Raw genomic sequence first — 12,542 nt, 5'->3', positions numbered from 1 at the left:
ACTCAGGTGTCCTGTAAAAGAGGTCTGTCTGGTTCTCACCGTCAAAGATGTTCCCAGCAGAAACAACACTTTCACGGTCTGATCTGTGCAGCTCCTCCTCTTCCTCACGCCGTCCTCGCTCCTCTTCCTCACGCCGTCCTCGCTCCTCTTCCTCACGCCGTCCTCGCTCCTCTGCCTTCATGGAGGAGACCGTCCAGCCCTCCCAGGACACAGGTGATTTATGGTGGAGGGAGCTGGAGATCTCTGCTACAGACTCTTCCTCCTCCTCCTCCTCCTCCTCCTCATCCACAGCCATCTCAGTGTCGCCCACCAGAGGCAGAGCTTTGGAGGAGGTGTAGCGAGGACGACCTCCGTCCAGGATCAGCTCCGGCTCCTCATCGTCCTGCAGAGTATCGAGGAGACCATGAAACACAAAAATGACGAGGATGAAGATGAAGAAAGACGGTTTGGTTTTGGCCGGGTTCATATGGTGTGAAGAGAAGGTGGAGAAGGTGAGTGAGGATCAGGAGAGGTGATGGGGGGGGTCGGCGCCGGGTGGGGGGGGCGGCGCCGGGTGGGGGGGGCGGCGCCGGGTGGGAGCAGCTCCATGACAGCACCTCTGATGATGCGCTGGAGATATTAATGACAACACTCAGCCTAATTTCCTCTGCCCACGCTTCACTCTCAAGGACTCGGTTCCTCTTCTTTTAATTTGGGCCTGGGAAGCCGGCCCATCACGCCACATAATGGAGCCGAGGAGCAGGCGGCGGCGGCGGCGGCGGCGTTAGAGGACTCATAACACTAACAGGATGTTCTATAGACTGATGGCGCTCGGCCCTGCCTGATAGTCACAAGATTTAAAGACGTTTAATGTCTCTGCCATTAGGTGATGAGGACGGCGGGAGGCAGCGCCCTCGGCCAGGAGCGGTGCATTCTGGGACGTGTGCAGAACCGATACTGGACGCTCACGCACGGAGAGAAGAGGTCAAACGTCTCCGGTGAAGGTCACAACAGGAAACCTCCGGAGACGATGAGGCCGTTTCTGCGTTGATTCCATCGTGTCCGTCTGTTTCTCCTCCACGTTTCACTCATCAAAGCAGAAAACTACAGAAATCTCACGTTTTAGCGGCGATATCGGGCGTCGGTGATCGATATCGGGCGTCGGTGATCGATATCGGGCGTCGGTGATCGATATCGGGCGTCGGTGATCGATATCGGGCGTCGGTGATCGATATCGGGCATCGGTGATCGATATCGGGCATCGTGATCGTTACGTCGGTGATCGGTATCGGGCATCGGTGATCGATACGTCGGTGATCGATATCGGGCATCGGTGATCGATACGTCGGTGATCGATATCGGGCATCGTGATCGATACGTCGGTGATCGATATCGGGCATCGTGATCGATACGTCGGTGATCGGTATCGGGCATCGTGATCGATACGTCGGTGATCGGTATCGGGCATCGTGATCGATACGTCGGTGATCGGTATCGGGCATCGTGATCGATACGTCGGTGATCGGTATCGGGCATCGTGATCGATACGGCGCCGTGTGACGTCAGCGGCGCTTTAATCACAGTAAAGTGCAGCAGCTTCAGAGCGATGACATCACCTCCTCCTACACACGACCTCGCAGAGCTAACGAGGCGCGGCTGCGTAACGGAGGTCGGTGGGTGGTCACCGCGGCGACGTGATGGAGAACCACAGGAGGGGGAAGTGACAGCGCCAACACAGCCGTCGTTATGGAAACCCATCAGGGAGCCGCTGGCTGTGAAGAGCCATGGACGACCAAATGAGCCGCATCTGTGGCCGAGTACTGTAGTAGTACTGTAGAGTACTGTAGTAGTACTGTAGTAGTACTGTAGGAGTAGTGTAGAGTACTGTAGTAGTACTGTAGTAGTACTGTAGAGTACTGTAGTAGCACTGTAGAGTAGTGTAGAGTACTGTAGAGTACTGTAGTAGTACTGTAGTAGTACTGTAGGAGTAGTGTAGAGTACTGTAGTAGTACTGTAGTAGTACTGTAGTAGTACTGTAGAGTACTGTAGTAGTACTGTAGTAGTACTGTAGTAGTACTGTAGGAGTAGTGTAGAGTACTGTAGTAGTACTGTAGTAGTACTGTAGGAGTACTGTATAGTACTGTAGGAGTAGTGTAGAGTACTGTAGAGTACTGTAGTAGTACTGTAGTAGTACTGTAGGAGTAGTGTAGAGTACTGTAGAGTACTGTAGTAGTACTGTAGAGTACTGTATAGTACTGTAGGAGTAGTGTAGAGTACTGTAGAAGTACTGTAGGAGTAGTGTAGAGTACTGTAGTAGTACTGTAGAGTACTGTAGTAGTACTGTAGGAGTACTGTAGTAGTACTGTAGAGTACTGTAGTAGTACTGTAGGAGTAGTGTAGAGTACTGTAGTAGTACTGTAGAGTACTGTAGTAGTATTGTAGTAGTACTGTAGAGCAGTACCTGGGTACTGCAGTACTGCTCTCCACTACTACTGCAGTACTGCTCTCCAGTACTACTGCACTACTGCAGTACCAGCCCCCCCTCTCTGAGTGCTGACCCAGCTCTCCCTGGGCTCCTGCTGACTCAGCAGCTTCACAGCTCGAGGAGGTGACAGAAGGTGAAAGTGAGAAGATGAAAGAGGGAGAGATGGAGGGATGAGGAGGACGAGGGAGAAGACGTGGATGACAGCCGCCATTGATCACATGGTTCCTGAAGACAACACCTGACCGGCTCCATCAGCCTGAGCTCTTGTGAGGGACGGTCAGCGGGAGCAGCTCAAGCTAACGTTCTCCTCCTGAAGCAGCGGGAGCAGCTCAAGCTAACGTTCTCCTCCTGAAGCAGCCGGAGCAGCTCAAGCTAACGTTCTCCTCCTGAAGCAGCGGGAGCAACTAAAGCTAACGTTCTCCTCCTGAAGCAGCCGGAGCAGCTAAAGCTAACGTTCTCCTCCTGAAGCAGCCGGAGCAGCTCAAGCTAACGTTCTCCTCCTGAAGCAGCGGGAGCAACTAAAGCTAACGTTCTCCTCCTGAAGCAGCCGGAGCAGCTCAAGCTAACGTTCTCCTCCTGAAGCAGCCGGAGCAGCTCAAGCTAACGTTCTCCTCCTGAAGCAGCCGGAGCAGCTCAAGCTAACGTTCTCCTCCTGAAGCAGCCGGAGCAGCTCAAGCTAACGTTCTCCTCCTGAAGCAGCCGGAGCAGCTCAAGCTAACGTTCTCCTCCTGAAGCAGCCGGAGCAGCTCAAGCTAACGTTCTCCTCCTGAAGCAGCCGGAGCAGCTCAAGCTAACGTTCTCCTCCTGAAGCAGCCGGAGCAGCTAAAGCTAACGTTCTCCTCCTGAAGCAGCCGGAGCAGCTAAAGCTAACGTTCTCCTCCTGAAGCAGCCGGAGCAGCTAAAGCTAACGTTCTCCTCCTGAAGCAGCCGGAGCAGCTCAAGCTAACGTTCTCCTCCTGAAGCAGCCGTGGCTTCATCTGGAGCAGCTAAAGCTAACGTTCTCCTCCTGAAGCAGCCGTGGCTTCATCTGGAGCAGCTAAAGCTAACGTTCTCCTCCTGAAGCAGCGGGAGCAACTAAAGCTAACGTTCTCCTCCTGAAGCAGCCGGAGCAGCTAAAGCTAACGTTCTCCTCCTGAAGCAGCGGGAGCAGCTCAAGCTAACGTTCTCCTCCTGAAGCAGCGGGAGCAGCTCAAGCTAACGTTCTCCTCCTGAAGCAGCCGGAGCAGCTAAAGCTAACGTTCTCCTCCTGAAGCAGCCGTGGCTTCATCTGGAGCAGCTAAAGCTAACGTTCTCCTCCTGAAGCAGCGGGAGCAGCTAAAGCTAACGTTCTCCTCCTGAAGCAGCGGGAGCAGCTCAAGCTAACGTTCTCCTCCTGAAGCAGCCGGAGCAGCTAAAGCTAACGTTCTCCTCCTGAAGCAGCCGTGGCTTCGTCTGGAGCAGCTCAAGCTAACGTTCTCCTCCTGAAGCAGCCGGAGCAGCTAAAGCTAACGTTCTCCTCCTGAAGCAGCCGGAGCAGCTAAAGCTAACGTTCTCCTCCTGAAGCAGCCGGAGCAGCTCAAGCTAACGTTCTCCTCCTGAAGCAGCCGGAGCAGCTAAAGCTAACGTTCTCCTCCTGAAGCAGCCGGAGCAGCTCAAGCTAACGTTCTCCTCCTGAAGCAGCCGGAGCAGCTAAAGCTAACGTTCTCCTCCTGAAGCAGCCGGAGCAGCTCAAGCTAACGTTCTCCTCCTGAAGCAGCCGGAGCAGCTCAAGCTAACGTTCTCCTCCTGAAGCAGCCGGAGCAGCTCAAGCTAACGTTCTCCTCCTGAAGCAGCCGGAGCAGCTCAAGCTAACGTTCTCCTCCTGAAGCAGCGGGAGCAACTAAAGCTAACGTTCTCCTCCTGAAGCAGCCGGAGCAGCTCAAGCTAACGTTCTCCTCCTGAAGCAGCCGGAGCAGCTAAAGCTAACGTTCTCCTCCTGAAGCAGCCGGAGCAGCTCAAGCTAACGTTCTCCTCCTGAAGCAGCCGGAGCAGCTCAAGCTAACGTTCTCCTCCTGAAGCAGCCGGAGCAGCTCAAGCTAACGTTCTCCTCCTGAAGCAGCGGGAGCAGCTAAAGCTAACGTTCTCCTTCTGAAGCAGCCGGAGCAGCTCAAGCTAACGTTCTCCTCCTGAAGCAGCCGGAGCAGCTCAAGCTAACGTTCTCCTCCTGAAGCAGCGGGAGCAGCTCAAGCTAACGTTCTCCTCCTGAAGCAGCGGGAGCAGCTCAAGCTAACGTTCTCCTCCTGAAGCAGCGGGAGCAACTAAAGCTAACGTTCTCCTCCTGAAGCAGCCGGAGCAGCTCAAGCTAACGTTCTCCTCCTGAAGCAGCCGGAGCAGCTCAAGCTAACGTTCTCCTCCTGAAGCAGCCGGAGCAGCTCAAGCTAACGTTCTCCTCCTGAAGCAGCGGGAGCAACTAAAGCTAACGTTCTCCTCCTGAAGCAGCGGGAGCAACTAAAGCTAACGTTCTCCTCCTGAAGCAGCCGGAGCAGCTCAAGCTAACGTTCTCCTCCTGAAGCAGCCGGAGCAGCTCAAGCTAACGTTCTCCTCCTGAAGCAGCCGGAGCAGCTCAAGCTAACGTTCTCCTCCTGAAGCAGCCGTGGCTTCGTCTGGAGCAGCTCAAGCTAACGTTCTCCTCCTGAAGCAGCCGTGGCTTCGTCTGGAGCAGCTCAAGCTAACGTTCTCCTCCTGAAGCAGCGGGAGCAACTAAAGCTAACGTTCTCCTCCTGAAGCAGCCGGAGCAGCTCAAGCTAACGTTCTCCTCCTGAAGCAGCCGGAGCAGCTAAAGCTAACGTTCTCCTCCTGAAGCAGCGGGAGCAGCTAAAGCTAACGTTCTCCTCCTGAAGCAGCGGGAGCAGCTAAAGCTAACGTTCTCCTCCTGAAGCAGCCGGAGCAGCTCAAGCTAACGTTCTCCTCCTGAAGCAGCCGGAGCAGCTAAAGCTAACGTTCTCCTCCTGAAGCAGCCGTGGCTTCGTCTGGAGCAGCTAAAGCTAACGTTCTCCTCCTGAAGCAGCCGTGGCTTCGTCTCACCAGAGTAAACGTGAAGACGAAATATTAAATCCAGACAGTCAGAAGCTGCTGAAACGCTCAGGAAGAAAAGGGAGGAGGAAAAGGGTTTGGATGGAGGAGAGCAGCCAATCAGCTGCTCGGTTCAGATGACGTCACTCCGAGGGCCTCACCTTTGCTCCAGGTGTGGGTATCTTGGCGTCTTCTCTGCTTTTCTCTGCTCCGTCCACCTACGTAAGCAGATCTTTGATCAGCGCACACGTGTGAAGGGGAACCTGGTGATTCCAAACAGGAAGTCATGATCACCAGAGGCTTCCGGATGCCCAGGCGCACGGTGCCCGCCGGGACCGCCTTCAGGAGGTTGACGGTCTCGGAGAGGCTGAGCTGGTCCATCTGGACCTGGTTGACCGACACCAGCTGGTCTCCAGGAAGCAAACCGCCATGATGTTCTGCAGAACCCCCCGACACCAACGAGCGGATCACCATCACGCAGCGGCCGGCGTCCAGCGGGTCCTGCGGAGAGCGCCCAGATTTATACACTTTGATTCATCAGGAGGAAACGGCGAGGACGGACGAGGGCGGTGGATCATCTCCAACGCTCCTGCACAGCTGAGCACGTGTGGGTGGTTCTGACAGGCGTGTGGGCCGGGACCGTCCACACGGCAGCAGCAGAACGGGATGACAGACCGCCACTTCTAGACTACAACCAGGTAAACACGGCGGGCGACCAGCAGAGGGAGACAAAGACCAGAGGGAGCTGGGCAGGCAGGGATCCTGGAGGTCAAAGGTCACAGCGCAGGAAAAACAGGAGCAGTCGGAAAAGAACTGATGGATCCAATCAGGAGGCTGATTCCACCCTAAATTATAAATTTCTTCTTCACGTTTCAAGCGACTTTCTGAGGAAACGTGGACTTGGACGAGACGTCACCAGCGGAGGGGACGAACGTGACGACGCCACTGTGTCAGATCTGGCGCCACCTAGTGGTGGAGACACCGACTGTAACGTTACACGTCACAACTCTGGTAATTAACCATGAACCAGTCGGTTAATGAGCTGATCATCAACAGGGTTCGAGCATCTGTGGGACCAGAACCACTGAATTAGCATTATCGTCAACAGGTCTTCAGGCAGCTCCATCTTTGATCATCGCCTGCTTTGATATTATTGGGGGGGGGGGTCAGAAGCGTTGCTGAAGGGAGGACAGACAGGTCCAACCAGGACAGGGCTGAACAGAACCTCCCGACCGGTGTTTGGTGGTGGTGAGGAACATCTCAGCATCTTCCTCTGAACACCAACACCACCTTCTGGGGGGGACCGGTCCAGGGACCCGTCAGGATGTTGGACGCCAAAGGTCCCAATTCAGCACGACTGGATCTGGATTTTTAAGACTCGGTGTTTTCAGACTAAAAGTCAAACCCATAATTCTCCTCCGCTCAGCTGCAGCCAGAATAAATTTGCTTTCAAAAGTTGTAATTAGTTGTTCTGACTTTCCCAAACTTGGACAGTAGAGACTCTGCTGCCCGCCTAACCCGAGTCCACCCAAGCCGTCCTGCCAGAACCCCCCCCCCCCAGACAGTGGTCGGGGGTCTGGAAGGCCTCTCCTGGTCGGGCCGATGCACATGTGGTGGATCCCCCTGAGGTGGACCCGGGGCTTCGCCCGCGCTGAGGCACCAGCGCCGTGCCAAGTTTCTGGCTGTCAGAACAAACGCCAGCCAGTATTTTTAGATGGAACAACATGGCTACAGGTGGTGAGGAGTCAGAACACGAGTCCTCCACTCCTACAAGATCCTCCGGAAAAAGAAAGGCCTCTGCTGTCAAGAAGTGGAGCTATCGGAACCGTAGGAGAGGCAAAAAGAAAGAAATTTAAATGTTCTTTGCCAAAACTAGTGGAATGTTTCCCTGGCTGAGGAGGCTGCTTCTCATTGTGGGATTTTAAACTTTTCATGACCTTTAAAATGTCAGAATCAAACTTGGGTCCATTTTAGCAGAATCTTTCAGAACCTTTGAACTTGTAATTTTATTTGAGGTACGAGAACAAATAAACTTTCTGTTCTTTCCAAGTTCTGACGAAGAAACCCGCCGAAATCTAAGGTCGATGTGCTGATTTAAGAATTCTTCCTCATCTTCATGAAGAACTTGAAACCTTTCCAACAGCGAACCCTCAATTTATACGCTTCCGCTTCCAAAAGTCCGGTTCTGGAATCTGTTTCTCGTCTTTTACTTAAAAAAGCCAAAAACATTTTGAGTGACAGATGAAATCTTCTGGTAAATGGTGGCGACGTCCTTCCATGATTGATCCTCCAGAGCTGGACCCAAGTTCTGAAGAACGTCTCTGAGACCTTCAGTGGGGGGGCAGCCTGATGCTCCGCCTCCCCGGCAGGAAGTGAGTCCAGCATTTTCAAAATAAAAACCTCAACAAGAGCTTTGAGTGTCTGGAGGCCATTCAGAGATCAGAGCTTCTGCTCTTGTTGCCTTGGGACGTCCTTCACTCGCCTCTGACGGCCACTAACAGGACCAGGACGCCCCCTGGCAGCGGCAGGCTGAGGGGACGGAGGGGACAGAGTGGACAGAGGGGACGGAGTGGACAGAGGGGACGGAGGGGACAGAGCGGACAGAGGGGACGGAGTGGACAGAGGGGACGGAGGGGACAGAGCGGACGGAGGGGACAGAGCGGACGGAGTGGACGGAGGGGACAGAGAGGACGGAGGGGACAGAGCGGACGGAGGGGACAGAGCGGACGGAGGGGACGGTGCGGACGGAGGGAACAGAGCGGACGGAGGGGACAGAGCGGACGGAGGGAACAGAGAGGACGGAGGGGACAGAGCGGACGGAGGGGACAGAGCGGACGGAGGGGACGGTGCGGACGGAGGGAACAGAGCGGACGGAGGGGACAGAGCGGACGGAGGGAACAGAGCGGACGGAGGGGACAGAGCGGACGGAGGGGACGGAGTGGACGGAGGGGACAGAGCGGACGGAGGGGACAGAGCGGACGGAGAGGACGGAGGGGACAGAGCGGACGGAGGGGACAGAGCGGACGGAGGGGACGGTGCGGACGGAGGGGACGGTGCGGACGGAGGGAACAGAGCGGACGGAGGGGACAGAGCGGACGGAGGGGACAGAGCGGACGGAGGGGACGGAGTGGACGGAGGGGACAGAGAGGACGGAGGGGACAGAGAGGACGGAGGGGACAGAGAGGACGGAGGGGACAGAGCGGACAGAGGGGACGGTGCGGACGGAGGGAACAGAGCGGACGGAGGGGACAGAGGGGACGGAGGGGACAGAGCGGACGGAGGGGACAGAGCGGACGGAGGGGACATTGGACACGCGTGTCTGGACAGATGAATGTGGGAATGGGCGATGATGGTTGTCCTGTGTGTTGCTGTGACAGCAAAGGATTGTGGGTGATATTATCTACAATGCATGATGGGAAATATGCATTTAACTGGTGAGACTCAGAGAAGGCTCCTCCCATTTTCTAGTAAACAACGTCCTGATCGAAGCACGACGAGGACGACATGATCACACTTTTATTTGTTGGACGACTGTTAAAGCGTCGTTGATAAATGACCAGTTTCCTGTCCTGAAAGGACCAGTTTCCTGTCCCGAAAAGACCAGTTTCCTGTCCCGAAAAGACCAGTTTCCTGTCCCGAAATGACCAGTTTCCTGTCCCGAAATGACCAGTTTTCTGTCCCGAAATGACCAGTTTCCTGTCCCGAAATGACCAGTTTCCTGTCCCGAAATGATCAGTTTCCTGTCCGTTATTCATCTCCTAAAGTCCAGAGTTTATCTGAAGAACCCAGAGGTTTGGAGCCAAACGGCGCCCAAACTTCGGGGCCCTGCGGCCATCTTGGCTGAAGGCCAACCACCAGAGCCGATGGTCCCGCCCACAAGCATCCGTCAGGTGAGGACACCTGAGGCCTGGACCGCAGATCCAGCTCGCACCCTCCTCATCCCGCTGCTGCCCGTCTCACCGAGGGGCACGTTCAGACGGAGGAGGCGGAGTTTGTTGCTGCAGGTCAGGGTTGATCGTGATGATCCCACTGTGGTCGTAGTTGATCACTTTAAATCGTGATCTCTAAACTAAAACTGCAACGATACGACGAGTCCTGACACACAATCCTGCCCAATAATCTTCCTAAAGGGATCCACTAAAGCCTGCGGTGATCCCAACCAGAACCAGAGATCTGATGGGCTGAGAGGGAAGGAGATCTGAGAAGAAACAGATCTAGGAGTAGATCTATGAACAGATCACCCTGTGGTCTCTGGGTGGTACAGACAAAAGAGTCAAATGGATCAAGGCCACCTCAAATACGGCAGGTAGAACCAGCAAAGATCCAGTAGGTCCCGTGGGTTTTGCAGGATCATGTGAAACGGGATCAGACTGGATCTGGAAGGATCACTGACGTGTGCTGAGTATCTGTGGATCTCTAGAGGTTATTCTGAGGGTTTAAATAGGTCCCGTCAGCACAGGTGAGGACGGTACCTGGTAGTCCAGGATGCTGAAGCCGAGGCCTCGGTCTGTCTCCTTCTGGAGCTCCAACACATGAACATCTGGAGACCACAGAGCCAGCTCCCCATCTTCATCACCCTCATCGCTGGTCTCCTCCTCCTCCTCCTCCTCCTCCTCCTCCTCCTGGCTCGCCTCAGACAGAACCTCCGTTGGAGGAGACACCAGCTCCTAGCACACGTGACACCAGAACTTCGTGAGGGTGAAGATTCTCCAGAGTTGATCACCACTGATCAGGTGAGGAGGATCTGGGTTGGTGCAGCTCACACGTTACCTGACCGTGTGCTGGCTGTGGTTCTGCTGGAGGCTCTCTGGGTTCTGCTGGAGGCTCTCTGGGTTCTGCTGGAGGCTCTCTGGGTTCTGCTGGACTGCAGAGCATCGACGACAGCTTCAGCTCAATCTGCAAAACACAGCACAGGTTACCGTGTGTGTGTGTGTGGGTGTGCGTGTGTGTGTGTGTGTGTGCGTGCGTGCGTCTGTGTGTGTGCGTGTGTGTGTGCGTGTGTCTGTGTGTGTGCGTGTGTGCGTGCGCACGTGCGTGTGTGCTCCAGAGTCCTCTTACCTCCTCCACACTGGGATGTGGTGCTGCTCTTACTGGACCAGGTTCTGTCTTTAGTGCTGGTTCAGGCTCCGAGTCAGTTTCAGATTCTGGTCCGAGGTCAGAGGTCAGGCGTCGACAGCAGACCAACGTGAAGGGCGGAGGTGCTTCTTTCAGGAAGGAAACCACCTCACGACGGGACTTTCCGTACACCTGGACGCCGTTGACCTGCAGGACACATCATCTGAATCAACACCACGTCTACCCAGAACTGTCTGGCAACAGGGACCCAAACCCAGAAGGTCCTGGAGCAGAGCCTTGGGGGACCTAGAAGACCCAAACCCAGAAGGTCCTGGAGCAGAGCCTTGGGGGACCAAGCTTTACCCAAACCCAGAAGGTCCTGGAGCAGAGCCTTGGGGGACCAAGCTTTACCCAAACCCAGAAGGTCCTGGACCAGAGCCTTGGGGGACAAAGCTTGACCCAAACCCAGAAGGTCCTGGACCAGAGCCTTGGGGGACAAAGCTTGACCCAAACCCAGAAGGTCCTGGACCAGAGCCTTGGGGGACCCAAACCCAGAAGGTCCTGGACCAGAGCCTTGGGGGACCCAAACCCAGAAGGTCCTGGACCAGAGCCTTGTGGGACAAAGCTTGACCCAAACCCAGAACGTCCTGGAGCAGAGCCTTGGGGGACAAAGCTTGACCCAGAACCCAGAAGGTCCTGGAGCAGAGCCTTGGGGGACAAAGCTTGACCCAAACCCAGAAGGTCCTGGAGCAGAGCCTTGGGGGACAAAGCTTGACCCAGAACCCAGAAGGTCCTGGACCAGAGCCTTGGGGGACCAAGCTTGACCCAAACCCAGAAGGTCCTGGCCCAGCTCTCGTGCTGCCATGGTGCTCACCTCCAGAAGCTCATCTTCTGGTCTCAGGACCCCATGTTTGTCCACAGGGCCTCCAGGGGCCACAGAGGAGACGTAGTGGTGCCCGTCGAAGGAGTCCAGCTCCACTCCCAGACGCAGAGTGTGGATGGGCAGCAGCTGTATGCAGAACATCTGTGAGTCCAGAACCAGACAGAACCAGATGTCGGAGCTCATCAACAGACCTTTGAGTACTTCTGCAGCTCTGCGTCGTCTTCAATGACGGGATCCAAACTCACCACCTGAAACACACGAGCACACGTGCACTCACCAACACGGTGGGAACGAAGCAGCGCAGCACTCAGAACAGAACGCCCACCAGAACTCGGTAGTTGGGCCCCAGCGCCGCCTCCCATTTCGCCCTCAGCTCTTCACCGGTGGCTTCGCACGCCGACGAACCTGAGCAACAGAAGATTCAAAATGGCTGACGCGTTAGCACCACGGCGGGGGCCATCGGCTCGTTTCAGGGCCTAGGTCTGGTCCAGCACCATCACCATAGCTCTGGTTCTGATACCGTGGTGCTGGAGCAGCACAGAACCTTGGCTGGACCTCTGCTGACAGCGACAGGCAGGATGAGTGTGTGCGGCGGCGCAGAGCGACGGCAGCCGCCGGGTCGGGACGCAGCGAGCGTCACAGCAGATGACAGAGACTCGGAACCAGCGGGTCCGGCGGCGCTGCCACAGCAGCCGCTGATTAAATTAGCATTGCTAACTTCTGCCGTCGCACAGCAATTAATCTGCAGCGTTTGGCTGAATAAACACAGCAATACGTCCCAGAGCCTCTGGCAGCCCAGGAAGCCGCCGCGCCGCGCAGCCACTTAGCAAAGCTGACGGAGAAGAAGGGAACACCAGAGGAGGGGCAGCAGCTTTTTACCCCACGTCTGGTGATGCAGGGTTATTATGGGGTGGCTGACACTCAGAACATGGAAACACAGTAGAAGTTTCCTTCATATGGAGGAATGGACCTCGTCTATAGGGGGGGGGGGGGGGGCAGAGGCAGAGGGAGGGGCAGAGGGAGGGGCAGGGGGAGGGGCAGAGGGAGGGCTAGGGACAAGTGGGTGGGGCTTCTGCTGATGACAGATAGGAAAAAAGTAAAGAACGGACA

General features: G+C 55.6%; 1 protein-coding gene across 2 annotated transcripts in view; it reads right to left on the bottom strand.

The window, feature by feature from the left end:
* The window catches only part of patj (PATJ crumbs cell polarity complex component), a 36,923-nt gene that overhangs the window by 15,688 nt on the left and 8,693 nt on the right, over positions 1-12,542 (bottom strand). Inside the window, exons 12-21 of one of the 2 annotated variants that reach the window (XM_029828079.1) lie at positions 11,758-11,837; positions 11,624-11,680; positions 11,424-11,558; positions 10,553-10,756; positions 10,359-10,390; positions 10,265-10,316; positions 9,967-10,161; positions 5,789-5,995; positions 5,656-5,712; positions 40-382 (exon numbers count right to left, since the gene is read on the bottom strand). In XM_029828079.1, the coding sequence (XP_029683939.1) occupies positions 40-382; positions 5,656-5,712; positions 5,789-5,995; positions 9,967-10,161; positions 10,265-10,316; positions 10,359-10,390; positions 10,553-10,756; positions 11,424-11,558; positions 11,624-11,680; positions 11,758-11,837 (1,362 nt within the window). Of the gene's footprint in view, positions 1-39; positions 383-5,655; positions 5,713-5,788; positions 5,996-9,966; positions 10,162-10,264; positions 10,391-10,552; positions 10,757-11,423; positions 11,559-11,623; positions 11,681-11,757; positions 11,838-12,542 lie in introns of both variants that reach the window. The other variant, XM_029828078.1, reaches the window with a different exon arrangement.

This window comes from Takifugu rubripes, chromosome 20, assembly GCF_901000725.2.
Source record: "Takifugu rubripes chromosome 20, fTakRub1.2, whole genome shotgun sequence".
Classification (NCBI taxonomy): domain Eukaryota; kingdom Metazoa; phylum Chordata; class Actinopteri; order Tetraodontiformes; family Tetraodontidae; genus Takifugu; species Takifugu rubripes.
The sequence above is the reverse complement of the archived record's forward strand: the minus strand, read 5'-3'. Positions and strand labels throughout refer to the sequence as shown.